Consider the following 27,957-nt stretch of genomic DNA (forward strand, 5'->3'; position numbering starts at 1 on the left):
TGATTCATTTTGAGTTAACTTTTGTATGTGGTACAAGGTATTAATCAAGGTTCATTTTTTGCTCATATCGATATCCACTTGTTCAAGCACTGTTTGTTGAGAATTCTGTTCTTTCTCCATTTGATGGCTTTGGCACTTTTATTGAAATCTATTGATCGAATATATGTGGGTGTTTGTCAGAATTTTCTATTCTGTTCCATTGATCTCTTTGTCTATTTTTTTTAAAAGATTTTTTATTTATTTATTTGACAGAAATAGAGACAGCCAGCGAGAAAGGGAACACAAGCAGGGGAATGGGAGAGGAAGAAGCAGGCTCATAGCGGAGGAGCCTGATGTGGGGCTCGATCCCACAACGCCAGGATCACTCCCTGAGCCGAAGGCAGACACTTAACCGCTGTGCCACCCAGGAGCCCCCTCTTTGTCTATTTTAAGACCAAATACCATACTGTCTTTTTTTTTTGAAAGACACTGACTTTATTGATTTAAAAAAACTTTACAAGGACGCTGCCTGTTCTACCAAAAAAGGAGGCAAAGAGCATAAGCCCAACCAGAGATAGAAGTGGGGGTGAGGGAAGGACCAGGAATCCACTTGGAAAAGCTGATAATTGTTGACTTGAAACTGGTAGGGGAAGGAGAAAGGAAATGCATGCAAGAGCGAGAATTCCAAAAAAGAAAATTGAAATGGTAAGGGGAGAGAACTCCCAATCACAGGTGAATATGACAACAGCAGTCTCTTCCTTTGTAGAGGACAAGGGAGGAGTCCCCATGCGCTGCAAACTCTGGAGACTCAATTCTGGGGCTAGGGATTGAGGAACCATCCAGAGAGCCTCACAAGAAGGCCTTGCAGCATTCTCAAAGGCCTCCGAAACAGTCCCAGGACTGCTTGGCGTTGGCACCACTTGTGTCCTTCAGCTACTCCCGGAAGACATCTTCATCTTTCTTTAGCATCAGAAACTGGCCAAGGACCACACAGGCCTTGTGTCAAAGCCCTTCTCCTCTAGCTTCTTGCCCAGAACTTCATCAATCCTGGCCAGGATCTCCACTGGCTTTTCCCCGTGGGCTCTCCCACAAAGTCTCAGTGTTTTGGGGAGGTTGTTATCTTGATCAGCTTAACTGGCAGCTCCAGCTCCTATGTGACTCCTCCTGCCACCCGACCACCCCCGCCAATGCCTCATCCTACTCCATACTGGCTTGATCACAGCAGTTCTTTTTAAGTTCTAAGATCGTGTAGTATAAGTCCTCCAATTTTCTCCTTCTTGTTTAAAATCATTTTGGCTACTCTAGGTCCTTTGTATTCTCACATACATTTTAGAATCCACTCGTCAATATAGACAAAAATCCTGCTGGTAATTTGGATGGGATCACATTGAGCCTATGGATTAATTTGGAGAGAATTGATATTTTAGCAATATCTTTATCTTTAGCAAAGTCTCCTGATCCATAAACATAGTGCATATCTCCATTTCCTTAGGTTAGTGGTTCTCAGCTGTGCCTCACAGGGGACATATGACACTATCTGGACACATTTTTGTTTATCATAACTCAGGGCAAGGGTGATACGGGCATCTAGCAGATGGAGGTAAGTAATGCTGACAAACATTCTACAATGCACAGAACAGTCCCCACAATGAAGAATTATCCAATCCAAAATAATAACAATAATAATAATAATGTCTTTAATTTCTCCCACCAGTGTTTTATGCTTTTAGCGTATACTGTTTATGTGTCTTAGAGACACTTATGCCTTAATTCTTTATATCTTTAATTCTATTATAAATGATAACATCTTTAAAATTTCTATTTCTGATTGTTTATTGCTACTTTATATTGATCTTTGTATATTGATTTTGTATCCTTTAGTTTTGCTAAATTCACTCTTTAGTTCTAATAGATTTTTTTATAGATTCCATAGAATTTTCTACATGATGATGTCATCCCCCCCAAAAAGAGAGATGAGATCTTACTCCTCTTTCCAATCTCTATGTCTGTCTGTCATTTATTTGCTTGTTTCTTTCTTTCTTTCTTTCTTCTTGCCTGATTGCACTAGCTAGAACCTCCAGTACAAAGTTAAATTGAAAGAGTGAGAGCAAACGTCTTTGCCTTGTTCCTGATCTTAGGAGGAAGGCATTCAGTCTTTTACCATTATGTTTGATATTACCTGTAGGTTTTTCATAGGCACCTTTTATCAGGTTGAGGAAGTCCCTTCTATTCCTAGTTTTATGAGAGTTTTCATTAGGAATCGATGTCTAATTGTACATCCATTGAGCTTACTGTATCATTTTTCTTTTTCTATATTCTGTTAATTTGATGAGTTACACTGATTGATTTAAGAATGTTAAAATCAACATTGGGCACCTGGGATAAATCCCACTTAGTTATGATATACTGTACTTTCTATATATTATTGGATTAGATCTGCTAAAATTTTGTTAAGAATTTCTGCATCTGTGTTCATGAGGGATATTGGTTTGTATTCTTAATTTATTGTATCTTTGGCTGGATTTTGTATAATGATAATGTTGGTCTCCAAAAATGAGTTGGGAAGTATTCCGATCTCTTCAATGTTGGGAGAGAGTTTGGGTGAAAATTGCATTACTTCTTCCTTAAATGTTTGATTATATTCACTAGTAAACACTTTTAAGCCTAGTTTTTCTTTGTGTGAAGGTTTTTAACCACAAATTCAATTTCCTTTTTATTTATTTATTTATTTACTTATTTATTTGTCAGAGAGAGAGCACAAGTAGGGGGAGTGGGAGGCAGAGGGAGATCAGGCTCCCCGCTGAGCAAGGAGACTGATGCAGGACATGATCCCAGGACCCTGGGGTCATGACCTGAGCCAAAGGCAGATGCTTAACCGACTGAGCCACCCAGGTGTCCCCAAATTCAATTTCCTTAATAAATATAGGACTGGTTTATCTGTTTCTTCTGGGGAAAGTTTTGTTAATTTATGTAGTCCAAGAAATTTGTTCATTTTTTAAAAAAGATTTATTTATTTATTTATTTGAGAGAGAGAGTACATGAGCGGGGGGGGGGGGGGGGGGTTGAGGGGTGGAGCAGGGGAGGGGGAAGCAGACTCCCTACTGAGCATGGAGTCCAAATCAGGGCTCAATCCCAGGACCCTGAGGTCATGACCTGAGCTGAAACCAAGAGTTGGATGCTTAACCAACCAAGCCACCCTAAAATTTGTTCATTTTATCTAAGTTGTCAACTTTATTGCCGTAAACTTTTCAGTTTTGAAAACTGAAATACAATTTTCTGGGTTTTTTTTTTTTTTTAAGATTTTTTTATTTATTTGAGAGAGAAATCGAGAGACAAAGCACAAGCAGAGGGGGAGGCAGAGGGAGAAGGAGAAGCAGGCTCCCCACTGAACAGGGAGCCTGATGTCACCAGGGCTTGTTCCCAGGACCCTGAGATCATGACCTGAGTGGAAGGCAGAGACTTAACCCACTGAGCCACCCAGGCGTCCCAGAAATACAATTTTCTTATCAGTTCTTTGATATTTGTAGAATCTGTAGTGATGACATCTTTCTCATTCCCAATAGTGTTTATTTGTGTCTTCTCTTTTTGTTTCGATAAACTTGACTAGAAGTTTATCAGTTTTATTTACCTTTTCAGAAAACTGACTTTGGCTTCATTGATTTTCTCTATTGTTTTTCTGTTTTCAGTTTATTTGCTTTACCGCTGATCCTTATTGTTTCCTTTCTTCTGCTTACCTTGAACTTCATTTGCTCTTCCTTTTCCAGTTTCTTGAAGTGGATGCTTAGATCATTGCTTTAAGAAATGTCTTTTCTAATCCAAGTGTTTTAGTGCCATAAATTTCGTTCCAAGTACTGCATTAACTCTATCCCACAAATTTTGATATCTCATGAACTCATCTTCATTCAGTTCACTTTTCCCATTTCACTTTTAGTTTCTTCTTTGCTCTGTGGGTTATATAGAAGAGTGTGTTTAGTTTTAAGACATGTGAGGATTTTTCAGACTTCTTTCTGCTGTTGATTTCTAATTTAATTCTATTTAGTCAGAGAGCACATCTTGAATGATTTGAATTCTTTTAAATTTGTTGAGAATTGTTTTATCACCCAGATTATGATCTGTCTTGGTAAATGTTCCTTGTGCACTGGAAAAAAATATGTATCCTGCTGGTGGTGAGGGGTGTGTTTTATAAAGATCAGATAGATCAAGTTGATTCATTATGTTGTTCAAGTTTTCCATATAATGTGCCTAACTTTTTTATCAATTATTGAGAGAGGTATATTGAAATTCATTAATATACATTTTTATTTCTCTTTGATTAATGTCTTTTGCCTCTTGTATAAATGAGCTTTACTAGGTACATAGATTCTCAGGGAGTTACCATTCTCCTTTTTAAATTTTTTTCTTTGAAATGCTAAATCAATGGCTTTATCTTAAGTTGTGTGAAATATTAATCAAGAATGCTGAAACTTCTTTATGTCACTCAGTTGTTAATCAAAACATCTGAAAGGAATTACTTCTATAAAAACATTAACATTTTAATTGTTATAGAGCATATAGATTTTTATTTTGTTAACCTATTAGATTTCCATTTTGAAATTAAAATACATCCAGAAGAGTCAAAGTTCAGCTGGTTAAGCCCCAGACTCTTGATTTCGGCTCAGGTCACAATCTCAGGGTTGTGAGCTCCAGCCCCACATTGGGCTCCACACTGGGCTTGAAGCCTGCTTAAGATTCTCTCTTCCTCTCCCTTCTCTACCCCTCCCCCCAGCTAGTGTGCATGTGCGCGCTCTCTCTCTCTTTCTAAAAAAAAAAAAAAAAGAAAAGAAAAAAGAACTATTGCATTTATAAACAATTCTGAGAGACCTTTGTGTTCTGTCCCTCCAACCAAGACATGTGTGTGGCAGGGAGACAGTGTGGTGGTACAGAAACTTTTAAGGCAGAGAACTATCATATTTAGATCTCTGCTTTAGAACCGTAAGTGTGACAACTGTATGGGAGATGCGGTTAGGTGGGTTGAGTGAAGAGACAGGGGATCATTGAGAAGCTACTCAGAGTCAGAAGCAATGAGGGCCTGAACTTGGACAGTGGTGGTGGGGAAGAGGGAGAAGGGAAGAAGGGATAAATTTGAGAATTTTTAAAGTAGCATCGATAGGATTTGCTGATCAAGAGGGAGGAAACAAGAGTTACTCTTAAATTTCTAGATCAATCATGGAGGGAGTAATAATATCATTAACTGAGACAGATAATATGGTAGGAGAAGCGGGTATCAGGGAAATGAGTTATTCCAGTTTGGGACTTTCCAAAAGGAGATGTCTTGTAGAACCATCTCCGACCTTTAAATTTCTCTGAGACATAGGAGAGAGAAAACATCTTCTGAATGTGCTGCATGATTTTTGATAGATGTATCTTACTCTTTTATTTGATGGAGGTTAATATGAAAATCTATTGACATTTCTTGTGTATGCTTCAGTTAATATTAGGATAAAGTAGATGTCTTGTAGATGACAAGGTCAGGGATTATTGCAGAGATTTGTCAATACCTTTTTTTTTTTTTTTTGGCTGTGGGGCATTCATTTCTTCCCTTTATGGATAATAGCCCTACATTTCTTTTAGAGAATTACCTTTTTTCCCTTTGTTTATTAAAGGGAATGTCAATTAAGGTCTCTTAGCTATATGATGCTGACGAGACGCATACTCGGACAATCTGACTCTCTTCATAATATCGCATCTTCAGAGGAGCCATATAAAGTGGAAAAATGCTTGGAACCAGGTGTTCCCTTATTGTTTCTTCTGCCCTTTCTGAGCCTATTCTTTTGAGTCTTCAACACTTCCTTTGATTCTGTGGGTCTTCCCTTCCAGTAATCCTTTTTAAAGGAAAAAAAAAAAAACACAACAGGGGCACCTGGGTGGCTCAGTCAGTTCAGTGTCTGCCTTTGGCTCAGGTCATGATCCCAGGGTCCTGGGATCGAGCCCCACATCAGGCTCCCTGCTCAGCTGGAAGCCTGCTTCTCTCTCTGCCTTTGCTGCTCCCCCTGCTTGTGCTTTCTGGCTCTCTATCTCTCTGTCAAATAAATAAATAAAAATCTTTAAAAAAATGTAATTTAGCCAAAGTTGGCTCATTCATCTTTTTGAAAAGTATGTGTGGAATGCCAGGAATAATTCTGGGTGCTGGAATAGGATAAAGAACAAGATTATTGGATAAAGGCTCTACCCTCACAAGCTTATGTTTAATGAAGTAGTAGGAATGGTGAGGAGATACACAGCAAACAAGTAAATACTATACAATAAAGTGATCTCTCTTGTTCACAAGGTTTATAAGGAAAATAAAACAGAATCACTGATTAGAGAGGGACGAGCAGGTGGTAAGAGAACTGCAATTGTAAACCCCTAAGGTCCGAATAAGCCTGTGGTGTTTGAGGAACAGAAGGAAGACCAGGCAGTAGGAGCATGCTGAACAAAGGGACAGTGGCAGGGGATGAGGGGGAGAGGAGGACTGAGATCTTGTAGGCCATGGTAAGAAGTTGATTTTATTCTAAGGACATTGGGAAACTGATGAAGGGTTTGAAGCATAAGCATAATATGATCTGGAAAATGTTTAAAAATATCACTCTGCTTTTGTAGAAGAGACTTTAGGAGGCCAAGACTGGAAGCAAAGGAGGCTGCTTTGAAGACTTGTTGCAGTAAGTAGACCAGATATGCGATAGTGGCGACTCATACCGTGGTGGTAGCAGTCAGGCTGGTAAGAAGTGAACGGAGTCAAAATATATTTTGGAGGTAGAGCCAACAGAATTCAGTGGTGTATTGGATGCGGGGAATGCAGTTTAAAAAGGAGGTATCCCAGGGCGCCTGAGGGGGCTGAGTTGGTTAAGTGTCTGCCTTCAGCTCAGGTTATGATCCCAGGCTCCTGGGATCCAGTCCCACATCAGGCTCCCTGCTCGGAGGGAAGCCTGCTTTTCCCTCTTCTTCCGCCTGCCATTCCCCCTGCTGTGCTCTTTCTCTCTCTCTGGATAAAATCTTAAAAAAAAAAAAACTTAAAAAAAATTTTAAAAAGGAGGTATCATGGGCCTTTTTAAAAAGAATAATTTAAATCTAAAATTGCTCTAAGAAAATTAAGTCTATTTAAACAAAAGTCTTTTTTTCATGTTAATGAAAAAAGAAGATTAATTTTCCCCCACGGTGTCAGGAATTAGTTCAGGGATACGCACTTGACTCAAACAGGATTCTTCAGGGGCATCCCAAAAGAGGCAGCCTCTCTTCCAATGCACGGGAACTTCAGAGAGAATGTAGGGTCTCCTGGCAGATAATTCCCTACCTTGCAGATGCTGAAAATAAAATCAGAACAGGAAACGATTGAGATGGAGAAAGATGATTCGCTGTTGGAGCCTCTGTATTCAGCTGTATTTGAAACCTCTGGTTGAAGTTCTTTGCTTAATCTTAGTTGAAGTTTTTTCCCCACTCTTTATGGGGCTGGCGGTGGTTAGGCGATCCGGGACAGGGATGGAGTTTTCTCCAACAGAGAGGACTCTGGATAATATAAAAAATACCTTCACAGAGGGTTGCATATGATGACCAGATGGAGAGCCTCATAAATAAAGGGGATTTGTACTGGATCCCACAGGAGTTCCAAACAGAATTCTGTAATTTAGAGTCTGATCACTGACATTCATGGCAGCAGCAGTATCATTATTATGATTACTGCATGTAGAAGTTACATCATTAATAATTTTTATTGACCACTTGCTACATGCCAAGCCATATCTTAAGCAATTTATAAACATTATCTGGTTTAATCCTCAATACAATTCTGTGAGAAAGATATTATTATTATCCCTGTTTTTTTAGAAAGGTTAAATAATGTGGCACCATGACACAGTTAGGAAATGGTAGAAGTGCTGCTTCATTGGCAGGTGCTAAATGTATGTTTCATGTGCATTGCAGTAATTATTTTTGTTCACCTTGCTTTTAAAATGTTTCTTTTCAATGACACTAGATTTTCTTTTCCTTAAAAAAAACCCAAAACAATAACAAAAAGCCTTTGCTAGAGCTTTGACAAAAATGGTCTCGTTAGCATAACAAGTGTAACATGTCATCTGTTTTAAAATAATTAGCTCCATTATTAAAATTTGACCTTGCGAGGACTTGCTTTCTAATTCATTTGGTATAAGTCCTGAAAGCACAGAGGAAGGAATGACCCTTTTAAAACAAAAAGGAGCATACCTGGCCATGACTGAAAATCTATCAAAAAAGCATCAGATAGTTCCATATTCAGGTTAATAAAAATGAGGGAATTGTACATTTCAAAGGAGAATCTGGGACACTGTTCAAATAACAAAGACTTAAAGCAGGCTGGGCTCACTGCCCAGAACAACAGGCACACAAATTCACAGAGTGGGGGGATTTTATCTACTGTGTGTGTGCTCATCGCACGCTCACGTTCAACCGAACGTTAGCTCACAGAAAGTGGAACCAATAAAAGAAATGTCAACATGAGCAAGTGACCTTAGTGTGCAAACAGAAACAGTACCATATTTTAGCATCCTTCTTGTTTCCATAATATTCAAATCTATGACATCTTTTTACCTCCTTGCTATGTAAATCTCGACTTTAAAAGCTCCAACTAAATACTGCAACTCAAATGTACAGCTTTATTATAATCTCAACAAGAAAGGTTTTCATGGGGGCGCCTGGGAGGCTCAGTCAGTTAAGCATCTGCCTTCAGCTCAGGTCATGAGCTCGGGGTCTTGGGATCCAGCCCCTGCGTAGGGCTCCCTGCTCAGTGGGAATTCTGCCTCTCCCTCTGGTCCTCCTACCCACCCCACTGACACCCCCCCCCCACCACCGTGCACACACTCTCTCTCTCAAATAAATTAATTTAATTTAAAAAAAGAAAGGTTTTCATGAATTGCATCTATTTTCTAAAAGAAAAAAATTTTTCTTCATAGTAATTAAAAGCACATTCTGGAAAGAGAATGCTTAGGCAATGTATTATACAGAATGGTCTTATAAAAGCACTATTTATTGCTCCCTTAATTTTCACCATAAATCTCGGTCCTACTGTGCAGCCTTAAATAAGTGCTCCAAATTCTTTGTCTTTCTTTACTCTAAAGAGAGTAATAGCTTCTTTGTGAATGAGAGGGCTAAGTCTGTACCTCTACAGACATCACCTTGGACTGAGGGTAAGTTTAGGAGTGTCTGCATCTGTTGTCTATTGCTGCATAGCAAATTACCCCAAAACTTAGTGGCTGTGATGGTGAATTGTATGTGTCAACTTGACTGGATCACAGGGTGCCCAGATAATTTGGTGAAACATTATTTCCGGGTGAGTCGGTGAAGGTATTTTCAGAAGAGATTAGCAGTTGAAATTGGCAGACTGAGTAGGCAGATTGCCCTCCCCATTGTAGATGGACACCTTCCAATCCCTTGAGGGCCTAAATAGAACAAAAAGATGGAGGTAGGGAGAATTTCCTCCCCCTGCCTGCGCACAGGAGCAGGAATGTTCGTCTTCTAATCTCAGCCTGGGGTTGATACCATGGTCTCCCTGGTTCTGAGAATAACATCAGTTTTCCTGGGTCTCCAGCTTCCAGACAGCAGATAGTGGGACTTCCCAGCCTCCATGAGTGCATAATTGTAATCCCTTATAGTAAATCTCTTTCCAATACCAAGAGTGTGATTACCAGGGGTCATTGGGGGCTACCTTAGAGACTACCTGCCATAGTCTGCGTCCATTACAGAAACTCCTGGAAATTAGAGGACTAGGATTTATTCCTTTCTTTCCTTCCTTTTGGAGTGGGGCCATTATAAATCAAGCACAGGGGCGCCTGGGTGGCACAGAGGTTAAGTGTCTGCCTTCGGCTCAGGGCGTGATCCCAGCGTTCTGGGATTGAGCCCCACATCAGGCTCCTCCGCTATGAGCCTGCTTCTTCCTCTCCCACTCCCCCTGCTTGTGTTCCCTCTTTCGCTGCCTGTCTCTATCTCTGTCAAATAAATAAATAAAATCTTAAAAAAAAAAATAAATCAAGCACAAAAAAAAGAAAGGATGAGTGGAACCAGAGCTGAGGCCAAAGACTATGCCAAGCTATTACCATCTGTATCCATAGAACAAAAAACATCAGACTCTACTTGCTCAGTCAGCCCTGCAAGCATCCCTGGAAGACACTGCCGGCAGTGACTGGTTCTGGCTATCTTCTCGGGATGACTTAAGGGTTGAGGAGGTCAATGTCTGGACAATATAACTTGTTTGCAGCACAAGAGGTACACTGGTTGGAAAGCTCTGTCTTAGACAACCTATTGGGAAACCACCTTATATTTTTTAAATTTATTTTTATTTTTTATTTTTATTTTTTAAAGATTTTGTTTATTTATTTGACAGAGATAGAGACAGCCAGCGAGAGAGGGAACACAAGCAGGGGGAGTGGGAGAGGAAGAAGCAGGCTCATATCGGAGAAGCCTGATGTGGGGCTCGATCCCATAACGCCGGGATCACGCCCTGAACCGAAGGCAGACGCTTAACCGCTGTGCCACCCAGGCGCCCCTATTTTTATTTTTTATTTTCAAAGATTTTATGTATTTATTTGAGAGAGAGAGAGTGCGGGCGAGAGCATGAGCTGTGCCAGGGGAGGCAGAAGGAGAAGTAGGCTCCCCACCGAGCAGGGAGCCCGACGTGGGGTCAATCCCAGGACCCTGAGATCATGACCTGAGCTGAAGGCAGACGCTTAACCAACTGAGCCACCCAGGCGCTCTGGGAGACCACTTTGTAAATGTAGTTAATAGTGATGGTTCCTAACTAGTCTTTGTTTACAGAAGTTGGCCCAAGAAAAGATCCTAGCTGCATTCCTTGTCTCTCCTGTGTACTACCATGTAGCAGTACTTGCCACCAAATTAGAGTATGTTTCTAACATAAATCAGCAAAGCTGCCCTCATACTAGTCAGAGCTAAACAGAGCCAGAAACTGGGGGCATATATGCGTTTAAAATAACTGTTAATGACATTGCTTATGTTAATAAAATTAATAACTATGGATTTTTAAATTAATAGCTTCCGTAATTATTTTTTTTATTGCATTTCACTCTTGAAGTGATACTTAAACTTTTATATTTTGAAGGATTGACAGAATTTCCACATGTAAAACATATAAGGAGATTTTTCACTCCAAATTATACCTAAAAAACTTGCCTGTATTTGAAGGTGAGTGTTCAGATATTAAAAGAAATCTAAGTGGCTCATTCTGTTTGTGTCACGGACATGGGATGCTTATCAGATATTGTGGTACCCACACAAGCACACGCTCAGAGATGTAGGAAACCACATGAAGTCCGCACTCAGTCATTGGGTTTTCTAAAACTGAAGCCAACTGGCAGATTTCGGCTCATTGACAATGCTCAACTTTGGTGCATCTCTAAATGTTATACTCTGTTTTTACTCTTCTAGTTTGACACAGAGGCTGGTTTTTCTCAGCCTTCAGCTCGAGCTCTTCAGTGGCTGCAGCTTTTTTTTCTCTCTTCCTCGTTCCAGGGAAACCTTTAAAAGCCTCCTGCGTTTTTGAAGACTTTTGTGTATCTCACCTCCCTTCTGTCTCAGCTGGCTCCCGGACTTCCTTTCCCTTTACCCCATCTTCTCAGGTCTTGGTCTGTTCTCGTCTCCAGGCAGAAATCGGATGTCAAGGAAGACCGGAAAGAGGACCCAGTCCCTGAAAATAAAAATGTCAGAAACTGAGGTAGACAACTGGGGCCCTGCTTTCAATTGGACTGGGTCCTGCATTATACTTCAGTAAAAGAAAACGGGCTTCAGGGTCTGGCCTGAGGTGAAGGGAGGGCCTTGCAAATGGGTCAGCTCTTCAGGCTAAGGTTCTGAGCTGTGATTCCCCCATACTGTCCAGAGGGTAGATTTAAAAAAAAAGAAAAGGTGGCACAAAGAACTCAAGATTAGAGGGTCGGACTGGTCCTATGAGATAGATTTAGGTACAGAGGCAGAAGGCAGGCCTCGGGTGCCCCACCACTAGGAACCAGGCAAGTCCTGAAGGGAGAGGTGAACGCCTGGTACCTGCAGACAACCTGGTAGGTAACATAAATGAGTGAAGCAGGTCAGGTGTAAGACCATATGGGGTCGTGTTGGTGACTGTGAATCCCTGGAGCATGGATGACCCAGCTAAGGGCCCACCTACATCTGTGAGCACAATTCTGTAAGATGGGTTCTACACCTCTAGGTGGTTTGCACTGGCACAAGATCAGGTTCATGGTCTTGTGGGTAGGCAGCTCCTGCTGAAGGAGAGGCTCCAGTCTAAGGAAATTTCCTAAGCAGCTTGAATTCAGTACATTCTGCATGGAGGATGTAGCATGGCTACTTTGATTTCCAGAGCCAGCTGTAGCCCAGGTGATGGGAAGGCGAAAGGTGAAGTGAGTTTGATCTTTGAGTTGAATGGGTAGGTGCCTCAAACTGAGAGTTGGGGCCCAGCATTTTCTTAAAAGGGCAGGAAATTTGCATTCTGCGGGTGCCTGGGGGGCTCAGTCATTAAGCGTCTGCCTTCGGCTCAGGGCGTGATCCCAGGCTTCTGGGATCGAAGCAGGGAACCTGCTTCTTCCTCTTCCACTCCCCCTGCTTGTGTTCCCTCTCTCGCTGCCTGTCTTTCTCTCTGTCAAATACATAAGTAAAATCTTAAAAAAGAAAAGAAAAGAAAATTTGCATTCCGGTGTAATTGCATTAGCAGCAATTCATAAGATAAATTGTTCTTTTTACTGTTTCCCACCATCTCCCCTTCCCACCCTGTTCCACCATCTCCCCAATGCCCTATAAATCACAGGAACTTGCCTTTGAGCCTTGCAACTATTTGGGAAAGAGGTTGGGAGGAGGCTGGATGATCACTTTTGCTTTGCAGTATCTTAAAGGTGCCACCGGATACGTGGCAGTTCATGATGCACAGAGAGCTGTTGCCAACAAGGTCAGCAGAACATAACTAGAGAATAACAGTGTCACGCCATCCAGGATGAACAACCAGGGCCCTCACCAGAGGGTAGGTAAGGCACTCACTTCCAAGATCTTGCAAATGCAGAAGCAGATCCTGCCTTTATTTAAAATTTTGATATTTTGTTCATCATGGATTTTTTGCAATAATTTTATTTTTGAAAAATAATGCAGTAAGATAGCAGTTATCTTGATTACTGAATCTTTGGCATCCCTCAAATTTTGTACCACAGGTAAGGTGGTGTTCTTCTCCCCTTACCTGAGGTCCAGCCTTGAACACCTTCACAGTTGAATCAAAAACGTGATGGAGTGCCTGGGTGACTCAGTCAGTAAAGAGTCTGACTCTTGATTTCAGCTCAGGTCATGATCTCAGGGTCCTGGGATGAAGCCCCGCTGTTGGGCTGTGCACTCAGCAGGGAGTCTGCTTGAGATTCCCTCCCTCTCCCTCTGCCCTACCCTCGCTCGTGCTCTTTCTCTGTCTCTCTCTAAAATAAAATTTTAAAATAAATCTTTTTTTTTAAAAAGATTTTATTTATTTATTTGACAGAAATAGATAGCCAGCGAGAGAGGGAACACAAGGGGGAGTGGGAGAGGAAGAAGCAGGCTTATAGCGGAGGAGCCTGATGTGGGGCTCGCCATAACGCCGGGATCACACCCTGAGCCGAAGGCAAATGCTTAACCGCTGTGCCACCCAGGCGCCCCCTAAAAATAAATCTTAAAAAAAAAAAAAAAAAAAAGCTTGAACCAGTCCATCAGCACCTGGATCTTCTGGCTTTGATTTTTCCCTCCATCTCCTGAGAACGTGAGAACGTACCAAAGCCAACAAATAGAGGATGCAATAATTCTTTTCTGTATATCACAACTTCCAATTTAGAGCCAACTAGTATTTCTGTACCTGTTGTTGTATCACATACCTACCCTAAAATGGAGATACTTTCATCTAATAAAAGATTATTTTAGTCAAAACGAATCATAGTGGTAGAACTATGCAAGTGTGGAATTTTGCAAGGGTGAAAGACTGTTGAAGTATGCTAATTTTTTTGTCTGGGATTGCCAGATGTTTGATACTGAACGCCACAGCTCTGTATTTTGGCTTCTTATATGCTAAAATAGATATTAAGACAAAAGTGAATAGGCATATGTGGAATTTTTCTCATTAAAATTTTTTCTTGATTGTGTGAGGCTTTCTGGGGCTACATGTCAGTGTGCATGAATCCTTGCCAGCTGGAAGACAGGACAAAACAGCTGTTGTAAACTGACAAGAAATTGGCTTCCAGTAATTCAAAGTGTAGGAGAGGGAATTTATCTTTCTTGTATATTTACCTTTGTCCTGGGAGTGATTACTCTGGTGAGCCTCATTACTTGTGCAGATTTGAGCCATAAACCTACCAGGGACAGTTCCTGAAATTAGTTAAGTAATTCAGCGCAAATACTTCAGAGTCTGTTTAATAGTGACAAAAGTGGACCTGGGAGAGGTGATATATACTCCTACATAATCACAATAATTTAATAATTTTAATTATTCGTAGGAGATGCACACTGAAATATAGGGGCAAAGAGTCTGCATCTTACTTTCAAATAAGGTTCATCAATAATTCTGTGTGTGTGTAGAGAGAGAGAGGGAAACAAATGTGGCAAAATGTTAGTGACTGGTGAATCAACTGAAGGATTTACAGGACTTCATTGTAGTATTTTGCAGCTTTTCCATATGTATAAAATTTTTACAATTTTGGGATGTCATGGTGGCTCAGTTGGTTAAGCATCTGCCTTCAGCTCAGTTCATGATCTCAGGGTCCTGGGATCAAGTCCTGCATCTGGCTCCTTGCTCAGCGGGGAGGCTGCTTCTCCCTCTGCCTGCTGCTCCCCCTTCTTGTGCTCTCTCTTTCTCTGACAAATAAATAAATAAAATCTTTAAAAAAATAAAATTTTTATATATTTTTTCAAGACAGCAAGTTTTAAAAACTGATTTACATGCTAAATAAATAAATATATATACATATACTTACATGTATAAATGAAAAAATATATATATATGAAGCATAACACTGAATTTTTTAAACTTAATGTATCATATCTATATACCCTTAGGTCCAATCTGTAGAGGGAACAGAATACTAGGGATTCTCGGTGTCTGCCAGAATTTTAAATCCAGAGAAATCCATCTTGGTCGATCTGAGGACAAGCTAGTAGGTGGCATGATACAAGAAACACAAGCGGAGACCAAAGCTGTATGCCTGCTTTCTCCTAAGCAGTGTGTTTTCTAATTGAGACTAGCCCAAGCTCTAAACCAGGATCACGTGCTGCGCTTAGTTATCATCTCTATGGGTCTTTCAAAAGGCCTGGATTGCCTGATCCGTGCTCCCTGGCCTTGGACTGGGAGTGCTTGTCCCTTCGCAGGAAAATGACTCAAGTTTTAGTGATGGTGCAATTGTCATGAATGCCTTGGAAGCTATTTGTCAATTTATTCTACTATTGTTTCTGGTTCCAGAAATTTATTTATTAACCCTCACATCAATCGCTTTAATTTTTAAGGCCCAATATCTATGTTCAAAACAAGGAGAGTTATCCATGTAATTCACACAAGTCTCTCCTTACTGTTCCAACCCCCTTCCTAGAAATTTGCATACCACATTTCTTACATGGTTCCCCCTCCCCCAGCATCAGATACACATAAATAGTGGGTGTTGAAAGAATGAGGGGGATTGTAGGAGTAAATTACCACCAGCTGTCTGAAGGCTTGGTCATAATTTCTTTCCTTGTGGTTTTTGTTACAGCTGACAAACAAGGCTAGCTAGCGACGGAGATGGATCTGAATAAACACACACACACATACACACACAGTCCTCAAGACAGGGGGAAAAGGGTGGGAGACAAAGGGAAGAATACGTGATGGAGGAAATATCCACTGCCCCCACCCCCCCACCCAGAACTCCAGCCTGAAGTGAGTGAGGGAAGCAGCTAATCCAGCTTCCTTGTCAGTGCTTTGGTCTCATATGATAAATCAGAGAGCTGAGAAATGGAAAATCTGGGTCACTGGCCTAGCTCTAGAGTGCAGTTTGGAGCTGAACTGAAATTAAAATTTACAACTTCTATGGGGGTTTGGAGTCCTGCCTGGCATGCAAACATTAATAAAAAATAGCTACGATTTATTGACTGCTTCAGATGTGCTGGGCAATGAATTAAACACTTTTCGTATATTATGTAAGCTTGTTCTCACAACTATCCTACTAGGTAGTTATTATCATTAAACTTATTTTACAAACGAGGAAGCTAAAGCATAGAGTTTAGCTTGTCAAAATCACAGGGCTGGAAATTAATGGGGGAGGGGAGATTTTCAAATCTCCCTGATTCTAGAGCCAGGAATCTAAACTACTCTGTTGTGATTCCTGTCAGTGACATCGGCAATGCTTCAAGGCTTTTCCAGATAAAGCGGACCCCAAGTAGTCAGTCAGGGGAGACTGGGAACATTTCCTCTCCTATCAGTGAAAATTTATTTTTTTTAAAATATTTTATTTATTTCTTTGAGAGAGAGAGAGAAAGACAGAGAGTATACGTGCACGCGTGTGCGCGTGCACATGGTGGGGGGGAAGGGGCAGAGGCAGAGGGAGAAGCAGACCTCCCCCTGAGCAGGGAGCCTGACATGGGGGCTCCATCCCAGCACCCTGAGATCATGACCTGAGCTGAAGGCAGATGCTTAACTGACCCAAGCCAGCCAGGCTCCCTTACCAGTGAAAACTTAAATTTTTAAATAAAAGCACTGTATTTTGCAACCTTAATATATGACAGTTTTGAATTACTAGCATCCTTCAGGACTCTACTCAGATGCTACCTCTCTTATGAAACCTTCTCTAGCCAGATTGAATTAATCACCTCCTCCTTTGAGTTCCTCTTTGTACCGTCACCGTAACACTTTGCACAATTCGGTTTGTATTACTGTTTGATGAATGCCTGCATAACTTTCCAAAGTAGATTTTAAACACAGAGCGCAATGCCTAGCATATGCTCTGTACGTGTTTGTTGAACTAATAATGCTGAGTCGAAAGAACTAGAGTAACCAAACTGCCCCGGTTTTGTCAGCTTGTGGGAATAAATTAAGTTCCATGAGCATTAGCTACCTCTGAACTCCCACCTGTTCCCTCAGGAAATGAAGAGCCCCCCTACCCCACACAAGGATTTCTGCTTCTCTCAGGGGTTGTTTCCGTCTCTCATAAACTGCTTCTGGTTCCGATTCCTGAGCTCTGAGGTACAGCTGCCGCTTTGCCTACTCTGTACAGTCCTAGAGGCACCACCCCCCCTCCCCGGCCCCCGGCCCACTCCGGTGACATGCCGCCCTTTCTCTCCGGGTTACTTGTATGGTCTGGGAAACCAGGCACATCCATCCGGCCTCAGTTCTGCCCATTTAGGTTGCTCTGTGTCATTCATAATACAGATATGGGATTTGAGTTTATGAACTTAGTTGGGCAGTTTTTCACCACATGAAACTCCAGTTTTATTATACCTGGGAACCTGCTTCTTACTGGCCTGTCAGTCTCTCTAAGACCCCACTTCCTCGTTTATAAAAGAAGGTTGCCTTGCTGGGATGCTGTCTTAACACGGCTTGGTTTCTCCTCATCACACTTACCGCCATCTAGTGTACTGAAGATAATTCTTTGTTTATTGTCTGTCTATACCAGTAGACTGTAAACTCCATGAAAACAGGGTCTTTTCTGTTTATTTGTATGTTTGTTTTACTGCTGTGTCCCTCATATATAGAAGAGTGCCTGACACATAGTGGTTCTCAGTGTTTTTTGAATGAATGGATGAATAATGTATCAGAATTCTTGTGCACATTATGAGGCATTGCTCCAGTTGTCTTTTTGCGTAATGAGGTACTTCAGAACTTCGTGGCTTAAAACAAACACCGTTTTATTATATCTTGTGACTTTGTGGGTTGGGAATTTGAACAAGTCTCCGCTGAGCAATTTATCTGTACCATGTGGCATGGACTGGGTCCCTTGGTGGTATTCGGCTGAAGGCTGCTCTGGAGGTCCCAGAACAACGTCACTCACATGAGGCATAGAATGTGAGTGATGCCTGCTGCCTTTATGGGGGCTGCTGGATGATGTTGCATGTGTGGTCTCGGGGCCCCACCTCAGGGCAGTCAGACTTCTTTCATGGCGGCTCAGGATCTCAAGAGGCCCAGGTGGAAGCTGCAAGACTTATTACCCAGCCTCAGAATTTATGACCCAGCACCGCATTCTCTTGGTCAAGCAATTCACTAAAACCATCTCAGATTCAAGGGGAGGAGAATTAGACCCCACGTTGCAACAGGAGAAGTAGCCAAAAATTTTCAGCTATCCTTAATGCATCACAGTCCTGCACCTTTTGGCCACAAATGTTACCATATGAATAACTTCTTCCCTCCCGAAGCTCCCACAAGTTTCATAACATTTACTGTGTCAGCTCAAAATTCAGAATCTTACCATGTAAATCAAGTGCAGGTGAAGATGAGACTCCTGGGGTACAGCTCCTTGAGTTCGGTTCCTCTTGATCTGAAGACCTCTTGGCCTGCCTTCTGGGCTTTTGGTTTCAATTCTTTGAGTCATTCTTCTTTTTCCATAAGAAATGGTCCTTGTTTGCAGTTGGGTCACTCTCTGGGCTTATTTGCTCTTGTTGGCAGGTTGAGGGTCCAAAAGCATCTTTTCATTCTGTACTGTCTTAATACCTTTCAGTCCATGCTGGTAAAATTTGCTTAAAAACATGGAGGACATCTTTTGTACTAATTATAATCAACTCCTCTAGACGAAAGCTATGCCCACATTTTATTCTGAAACAAGCTCTTTTCTACCTTGGGCTGCCAGGAGGCTGCTGTGAGACAAAGGGCCCTTCAGATTCTTCGAAGCTTCTTTGTCTAGTAGGGAGGCACACCCTCGAGATTCTTAGAGGCCTTTTTGTTTAACTGAAATGGTATATGAGGCATCACCTTAAATATTTCGAGGTATTAACCATGGGTCCAACAGTCACATCTTGGATTTGAGTTTTGCCCTGAAACTACTTCTTAATTTGAAACTTTTGCTATCTGGAGAGATTGGGATGTGAGGCAGTTTAATTTTTGAATCTGGCAAGTCCTGACTCTATATTTCCCCTAAATTCAGCTTAAAAACTGCATGGTCCTTCCCCCCTCCCTTTTTTTCCTTCCCTAACGCACCTTTTTCTATCCATACCTTGTCATATGTGGTTTAAAAAAGCCAGTTAGCACTTCTGAAATTCTGTCTAAAAATTTCTTTGGCCAGACCCATCCATTCATCATGAATGTTTTCTATTTTCCACATTCCTACAGGTAATGGTTTGGCTAAATTTCTGCCACGACGTAACACAGGTCATTTTTTTCCAGCCCCTAATAATATTTTCTTTGCTGTCCACAGTCTCTCTAGAATGCCCTTCCAGTTTTCACTAACAGTATCCTTGAGGCCTTTCCAGGTTCTGCTACATCCAGGTCTCAAAGTCGTTGCCACTTGTTTAGGTTTTTGTTAGAGCGACACCCCATTCACAGGTACCAAATTGGCTCGGTTAACTACTGCTACTTAGTAAGCTACTCCAAAACTTATGACTTAACACAGAAAAACATGTTTTTATATCTCATGATGTGGGGGTCAGTAATCCTACCATGACTCAGCTGGGCAAATCTACTCCATAGAGCCACAGCTGGAGCTGCTCAGTTAGGTCCAGCAGATGATGGGACTGATCTCGAAAGTCCAGCACTTCATTCACGTGCCTGGCACCTTTATGGTAACTGCCAGGTGGTGGACTCAGTTAGGCACCTCCCTCTCTCTGTGCAGGCTCAGGTCCTCTCTCCACAGGGTTTTGAAAGAGGGCATCATCTACTTCCATTCTGACCTCAGTTTGTATTTTCTAATTGATTATGTTCTTCTTACCAGCTTATCTCTTAACTCAGGTAAAAGACCCTATGGGCAAAGCATCCCCTGAGGGACATTGAAACTACCCCCTCAAGCAATAAGGACTGCCCTGAGCCAGCAAGACCACTGTGACTGACCCCAAGACAATGATCTTCCTGGCCTTTACTGTCCACCGACCTTTGTCCCATATTTTCCTCATATACACCTGGAAGTGTTTCCAGCATTTTGCAGACAGTGTTTGAACATTAGTTCCCTATCTTCTCAGGATTGACCTCACTGAAATGAATTTCTTTCTTGTTTCACCACCAGTCTTCTCTCTGCTTTTGGGTTTTGTAAGTGGTGAGTGGCTGCACTTAGTCTGTTCGGGACCCCAGGAGCCAGGCGCTCTTGCTCCCCTGCACCCTGGCTAAGGTTTCTCTAGGATGGGAGTTTTCTTACCGGGCAGCTCTGGACTTTGAAAGCAAGTGTCCAAAGTGTCTTGCATGAAGGATGCAACTCTTCTTTTTTTTTTTTTTAAGATATTATTTTTATTTATTTGACAGAGATAGAGACAGCCAGCGAGAGAGGGAACACAAGCAGGGGGAGTGGGAGAGGAAGAAGCAGGCTCCTAGCGGAGGAGCCTGATGTGGGGCTCGATCCCATAACGCCGGGATCACGCCCTGAGCCGAAGGCAGACGCTTAACCGCTGTGCCACCCAGGCGCCCCGGATGCAACTCTTCTTAATGACTTAGCCTTGGCAGTCCCAGAACATCTCTTAATGCTGCATTCTATCAGTCAAGTAAGTCTCTAAGGCAGACCCAGATTAAAAGGGAGGAGAATTAGATCTCATCTCTCAATGGAAGAAGGAAAGAATTCATGGCCATCTTTAAGTGCCAAGACACTCTTATCCTTGATTGTGGAATGACTCATCTCTGTCTGGAAAGGACATAAAAAAACAAAAAAAACCTCAAGGTTAGAGAGATGGATGTGGTGTGGTGAGGGACAGAGGGGACATCTGCTTACTGACCAAGTCAGCTGAATCAACGGCAGTGATCAGTGGAGTTAAAGAGTTACAGACATAGTGTCCTCTTACCTAAGTCTCAGTGAATGCTGGGTGTCAGAATAAGGGAAGCAGTGAGCGTAGTGAGTGGTTAGGTGTGACATTCTGGAGCTAAGCTTTTTTACATCTCAGCTTTGTGAACTTAGGCAATATACTTCACCTCCCTGTGCTCCATGTTAGTCATTTACAAAACAGAGATAACTAGAGCCTCGCTCATCAGGATCTGGGGAGGATGAAAGGAGTCAGTACCTATAGCACTCTCTTTTTTTTTTTTTTTAAATACTCAATAAGCATTTATTGACCTGAATAAGGTAAGATGGTAAATCCAAGCAGCATACTGGTTGAAATAATTGAAATATTCCTTTTTTTTCTTTTTTTTTTAAATAATTTTTTTTATTATATTATGTTAGTCACCATACAGTACATCCCTGGTTTCTGACGTAAAGTTCGATGATTCATTAGTTGTGTATAACACCCAGTGCACCATGCAATACGTGCCTTCCTTACTACCGATCACCAGCCTATCCCATTCCCCCACCTCCCTCCCCTCTGAAGCCCTCAGTTTGTTTCTCAGAGTCCATAGTCTCTCATGCTTCATTCTCCCTTCTGATTACCCATCCTTTCTTTATCCCTTTCTTCTCCTACCGATCTTCCTAGTTCTTACGTTCCATAGATGAGAGAAACCATATGATAATTGTCTTTCTCTGCTTGACTTATTTTACTTAGCATTATCTCTTCCAGTGCTGTCCATGTTGCAGCAAATGTTGAGAAATTGTTCTTTTTGATAGCTGAGTAATATTCCATTGTACATATGGAGCACAACTTCTTAATCCAGTCATCTGTTGAAGGGCATCTCAGCTCCTTCCACGATTTAGGTATTGTGGACAATGCTGCTATGAACATTGGGGTGCATATGGCCCTTCTCTTCACTACGTCTGTATCTTTGAGGTAAATACCCAGTAGTGCAATTGCTGGATCATAGGGGAGCTCAATTTTTAACTTTTAAGGGACCTCCACACTGTTTTCCAAAGTGGCTGTACCAACTTGCATTCCCACCAACAATGTAGGAGGGATCCCCTTTCTCCACATCCTCTCCAGGAATTGTTGTTTCTTGCCTTGTCCATTTTTGCCATTCTAACTGGCGTAAGGTGGTATCTCAATGCGGTTTTGATTTGAATTTCCCTGATAGCTAATGATTTTGAACATTTTTTCATGTGTCTGTTAGCCATTTGTATGTCTTCATTGGAAAAGTGTCTGTTCATATCTTCTGCCCATTTTATGATTTGTTTATTTGTTTCTCGCATATTGAGTTTGAGAAGTTCTTTGTAGATCTTGGATACCAGTCTTTTATCTGTAGTATCATTTGCAAATATATTTTCCCATTCCGTGGGCTGCCTCTTAGTTTTTTTGACTGTTTCCTTGGCTGTGCAGAAGCTTTTTATCTTGATGAAGTCCCACAAGTTCATTTTATCTTTTGTTTCTCTTGTCTTTGGAGATGTGTCACGAAAAAGTTGCTGTGGCCAATGTCGTAGAGGTTGCTGCCTATGTTCTCCTCCAGGATTTTGATGGATTCCTGTTTCACATCAAGGTCTTTCATCCATTTGGAGTTTATCTTTGTGTATGGTGTGAGAGAGTGATCAAGTTTCATTCTTTTGCATGTAGCTGACCAGTTTTCCCAGCACCATTTATCGAAGAGACTGTCTTTATTCCACTGGATGTTTTTTCCTGCTTTATCAAAGATTAGTTGCCCAAAGAGCTGAGGGTCCATTTCTGGGTTCTCTATTCTGTTCCATTGGTCTATGTGTCTGTTTTTTGCCAGTACCATGCTGTCTTTGTGATCACAGCTTTGTAGTACAACTTGAAATCTGGCATTGTGATGCCCCCAGCTTTGCACTCTTAGAAGAGAATCTGGCAAAAAAAAAAAAAAAAAAAGGTATGTTAAACGTGTTTATTTTTATTGTTGCCTTAGAGTTCATGCAGTCATTTACATCAAAATCAATAGTCCTTTTTACCTAGCATCAAGCTGGGGAGGAGAAGGGCAAGGGAATTAAAAAAAATGAATGGAAGGTAAAAGTACCATTAGAGTATTCTGAACTGAGTATATATAAAAAAGAAATACCTTCCTATTTTTTGTATTTTCTCATCAATGCAAATATTTCCTGAGGCACAATCCATTGACCAGTTCAAGAGCCATGTACTCAAGAATAACATAAGTGATTTAATTTACAACTACTTTAATTTATTGACATTATCTACCCAGATTCTTTGAGTTCTAAATTAGAAACCTGGGAGAGATACAAAAGGGGAAGATGTGTAACTTTCTACATAATGATTCATGGGATCTATAGTCTTATCTAACTCAAATGGGAGTAAAAATGTGTCAGGCCAGCCTTCGCTGCAGTAATAAATAATTTCCAAATCTCAGTAACTTAATACGACAAACATGTATTTCTTGGTCAGTCCACATGTTCAATTTGGGCCAGTAGGAGCACTTAGATCATCAGAGTCGCTCAGAGACCATGGATGAAAGCTTCATCTTGACACTAATTGATCTTCAAAGATCAGTACAACAGTGGAAACTGACAGTTGCTGATTGTGTACTGACTCTTAAAAACGTCTACATTCCACCTAGAAGTGGACACATGAGACTTCCTTTCACATTTCAGTGGCCAAAACAAGCTACATTTCATTGACCAAAAGCCACACCTTACTTTAAATGGGGTAGGGAAGGGTAAAGTTACCATGTACCCACCAGGAGAAAATTTCACAAAGAGCCAGAAAGCACAGCATACAGGGATTGATAGATGATAAATTGTATTTTTGTTCTACACCTACTCACCCCTCCTGCAGTCTGTGGGCAGAGTGCACTTTTCTGCACCAATGACTTTGGACTTGGCCATCTAACTTACTTTGGAGAATGAAATACCACAGAAAGGGCAACATGCCAGTTCTGAGTGCAGATTTCAAGAGTCTGTGCCAACTCTTTTACGCTCCTGCAATCTACCATGAGAAGAATATTCCCCAGGTAGCCAGTGCTTCTTCAGTGTGGGTCCTGAAATGAGAGCTACTTGGAATAGTCTTGAACCCATGCTTAACCAATCCATACCTGAAACCCAGATCCTTGAGTGAGGAGTGGATGTTTGTGGTACAATATTGAGGTTTAGGAGTTCTTTGTTAAACAGCATTGTTGCAACAAAAAGATGACTAATACAATGACCACACAACAGGATTAAGGTGACTAGCTACTAGAGATAATGGTTTGCAAGAAAGCCTATGAAAGGGGCTTCTGGGGGTCTCAGTCAGTTAAGCGTCTGACTCTTGATCTCAGTTCAGGTGTTAATCTCGGGGTTATGAGTTCAAGGCTTGCATTGGACTCCACGCGGGCATGGAGTCTGCTCAAAAAAAAAAAAAGCCTATGAAATAAGATTTTACTAGTTAGTATTCTAAGAAGTATAAAGTAAAATGAGATGATGTTTAATTATTTATATACCATATAGATAGATAGGCATAGATACATAGATATATCTATCTTATAACTATTAAATAATTTCTTACCTATTAGAACAGTTAAAATTAAAAATCCTAGTGTTATTCTGTGTAAGATGATAAAATTAGAAAGTACTTTCTTTTTAAAGATTTTACTTAATTTTTTAAAGATGTATTTATTTATTTTAGAGAGAGGGAAAGAGAGAGCAGGGGGGAGTGGCAGAGGGAGAGGGAGAGAATCCTAAGCATACTCCCCACCAAGCATGGGGTGGGGGAGGGGCTCGCTCTATCCTATGACCCTGAGATCATGACCCAAGATGAAACCAAGAGTCAGGTGCTCAACCAACTGAGCCACCCAGGTGCCCCAAAGATTTTATTTTTTAAATTAATTTCTACACCGCATGCAGGGCTTGAATTTACAACCCTAATATGAAGAGTTACACGCTCTACTTGTGGAGCAATCCAGGCATCCCTGGAAAGTGCTTTTATCCTCACATTCCTATGCCTTAAGAAGTTATCCTAGGGAAACAATTTAAAAGAATAAAATAATGGAGGCATTGTTTATAAGAGTCTAATATTAGAAACAGTGTAACTATGCAGTAACAAAATATTATTAAGTAAACTATAGTTTTATTGATATTATATAGTAATTTACAATCATTAAACTAATAAATATATAAACACTCTCTAATGACATGGACAGATATCTAATAAGTGAGAAAGGAGGGCATAAACTTTTGTCTAGGCTGTAATTATATAGAAACAGATATGTAATATATGCAGATAATGACTAGATGGAATGTAGAGAAATTTAAAGTTGTGTTGGCAGAGTGGATATATGGGTGATTTTTTTTTTTTACAATATAACACAAAAACTTTGTTCTTTTGACAATAAACGTAATCCTGAAAACAACAATGAAATCTCTGTTTTCAAGAATATACTCTTGGGTGTGTAAGAGAGAGTCAGTGTTTTGGGTTAAAAGATATATTTTTTAAAAAGACTGGAAAGAAATTTCAACAAATGTTTAACATTGATTATCTCTGGGTATTATGGGTAGTTTACTTTCTATATACTTCTTTTTGTATTTTTTCAACCGTTCACAATGAATGTACTATGAACTTTGTAAAAACATTATTTAAAAATAAACTGGCATATTTTCTAGCCTCACTTCTGAGACCCCATAGTTCTTCCAGCTAATGCTATTACTTCTTGAATGCAGCATATGTCTTGCTGTAAATACAGTTCTTCTCCAAACTCAGTAGCCCATAATTTGATTTGAGACAAAACTAAATATAGCACCCACTTTGGTTTGGAGGATGGAAATCTGACTCTCCTCACCCTTTTTTGCTTGTTTGTTTGCAGCATGAGATTCTTTTCAAGACAGGTGGCCTATAAGCCTTGTCTTGGGTCAAACTGGGCCTTAAAATGTTTCCTGGAAACATTCTAAGCTCAGGAGCAGTGTGGCCTTAGGTCTGAGCTAAGTGCTGGGGGGAGGGGTGGGCATTCTAGATTAGGGGCCTATTAGATGGTTCCTCTGAACCCTCAGATGTTTTATTATTATCCTGCCCTCCCCACCCCTATTCTGTGCTGATAATTAGAGGAACTCATCCAAAACATAGTAGGCAGGATAACAGCTCCAAGAATACGGGCTCCCCACAGTTTCACCAATTCTCAGGCGTGCCAGGGCCCTTTCTGAGTTAAACTCAGGATACCTGAAAGAATCAATTCACTGTAGAAACATCTTGTTGGCCTTACTTTCAGAAATTTAGAGAGTTAATGTCTGGGGTCACACCATGGAGAAGACAACCGGTATCCGAGGCTTAGCAGAGACTTTGAGCTTTTTGGGGTCTCAATTCTATCACCTCTGAAATAAGTATAACTAAATAACATTGCCACATGTGGGCAGTATAAAGCTTTCTGCAAATTAAAAAAGGTCATTGGTAACGCAAATAATAACGGTGATCATGTCATTTAATAAAAAGGTTTTATTTTAGAGCTAAAAAGGAGCTTGGGGCTGTAAGCACTTTAATTATAGCATGTCTGACTTGTTTAAACCTCATCACATAAATAGATGGTACAGAGTCTCAGGCAGTGCCGTCACCAAAGGGCCCTTTTCCATGATCTTGAATAATGAAGGAGGAGATTCTAGTCCTGTCGGCTACTGTCTTGAAGCTTTTCTAGTGTTCTGGGAAGTTCAGGAACCCTCTGCCCCCTTTGAAGCTAGTTGTAGAGCCCAGTTGCCTCTGTGCTTGGGAAACTGAAGGCGGAAGAGGCAGAACAGTATAGAATCAGGGGCTGACGGAGATGGAGGCAGCTAAGCTGATAATACTGCAAGGTTTCGTTGGGATGCTTCCCTTTCTAAGGTAGGTTCCTGTCCCCAGATGAATGGTGAGACCGACATGTCACATCTCTAGGAAACTAACATCAAGTTCAAGTCCGATGACCATCTAGGGTGTGCATCTGCATTCAGCCGGGACTGCGGCTAAAACCCTCCTAGACCCCAGCTCTGGTTCTGTTTTACTTGTGGGTGGGGTGATGCAGGCACACGAGAGGACCTTCTCTCCAAATTCTCCCGACAGTTGGTGGTTTTTTGGTTTTTTTGTTTTGTTTTGTTTTGTTTTGTTTTTTACAGCGCCCCTCAGTGGGACGGGGGAGGAGTGGAGGGGCTTGGTACCGCGCCCCCCGCCCTCTGCCCTTCCGCCCACCTCTCCCAGCCGGGGAGGCGTGCCACCTGGGCTGGCTCGGCCCCCGCACACTGGCTGCCGGGAGCCCCGCCTCCGCTCGCGGTTGACAGCTCAGCTGGTGCGGAGCGACTCGTGCCAGCCAGTCGTGTCTCAGCCTGGGAGCGTGTGCGCGCCCCGCCGGGCTGCCTCTGGCCCCAGTTCCCCAAACAGCGCTGGGCGCCGCTCCGCTCCACGTCCCGCTTCCTACTGAGAACAGCCCTCCCTTGTGCCCGTCGCACCGTTAGCCGGAGGTTCGGCCACGTCAAATCGCTTTTCTAAAAAACAAACAAACCAACCAGGGAGCCGAGCTCTCTCTTCGCCAACACAGAAAGAAGGAGCTGGGGAGGGAAAAGCTGCCGCTCTTTGCACTGGAGATTCGTGGGCCAGGGTTCTCGTTTTCCCAGGCTGCTTCCACTCCCGGGTGAGGAGCGCCCTGAAAGTGAGGGGGAAGCGCCTGGAAAATGGAGCAGACGTGGACAAGGTACGTGAGCCGCTGCTTTCTGCCAGCATTCCGGATACGGTGCGCCCCCCTCCCTCGCGCCCTAACCGCCACCCCCCCCCCGCCCCCGCTCCCTTAAGGAGAACCCTCACCTAGGGGCTTTTGGTATCTTCTCTCTTTTTTTAAATGCATCTTTAATTCCCACTTCTCTTGATCCTTCTGCACATGTTCTGTTCTCTGGTGTTTTCCTTGCTTAATGGATCTCCTCTCCACCTAGTCTTGTTACTACAAATACCCAGTGGGGCTTTACCTGGAAGTTTTTGTAGAAATGGTTCTTTTCCCTGTTCCACAGAGGGGAGGGATTGGCGTAGGTCATTCTTTAGAGATACCTTTGATTTCAGATACCTTGAAAAATACCAGATTCCTTCTCACCCTGCCAC

The 27,957-nt window shown here is 41.7% G+C and overlaps 1 protein-coding gene and 1 pseudogene across 1 annotated transcript in view; one reads left to right on the forward strand and one right to left on the reverse strand.

Annotated features, from left to right (window-relative positions):
- Positions 1-828: 828 nt before the first annotated feature.
- On the reverse strand, positions 829-17,560 carry LOC123795411 (barrier-to-autointegration factor pseudogene; annotated as a pseudogene).
- Positions 17,561-27,408: 9,848 nt separating this feature from the next.
- The window catches only part of PDE4DIP (phosphodiesterase 4D interacting protein), a 166,874-nt gene continuing 166,325 nt past the window's right edge, over positions 27,409-27,957 (forward strand). The window contains exon 1 of the mRNA XM_087866222.1: positions 27,409-27,559. Coding sequence (XP_087722348.1) covers positions 27,540-27,559 — 20 coding nt within the window. The 5' untranslated portion in view covers positions 27,409-27,539. The remainder of the gene's footprint in view (positions 27,560-27,957) is intronic.

This window comes from Ursus americanus, chromosome 12 (assembly GCF_024610735.1).
Source record: "Ursus americanus isolate L20-20 chromosome 12, mUrsAme1.1.p, whole genome shotgun sequence".
Taxonomy (NCBI): Eukaryota; Metazoa; Chordata; class Mammalia; order Carnivora; family Ursidae; genus Ursus; species Ursus americanus.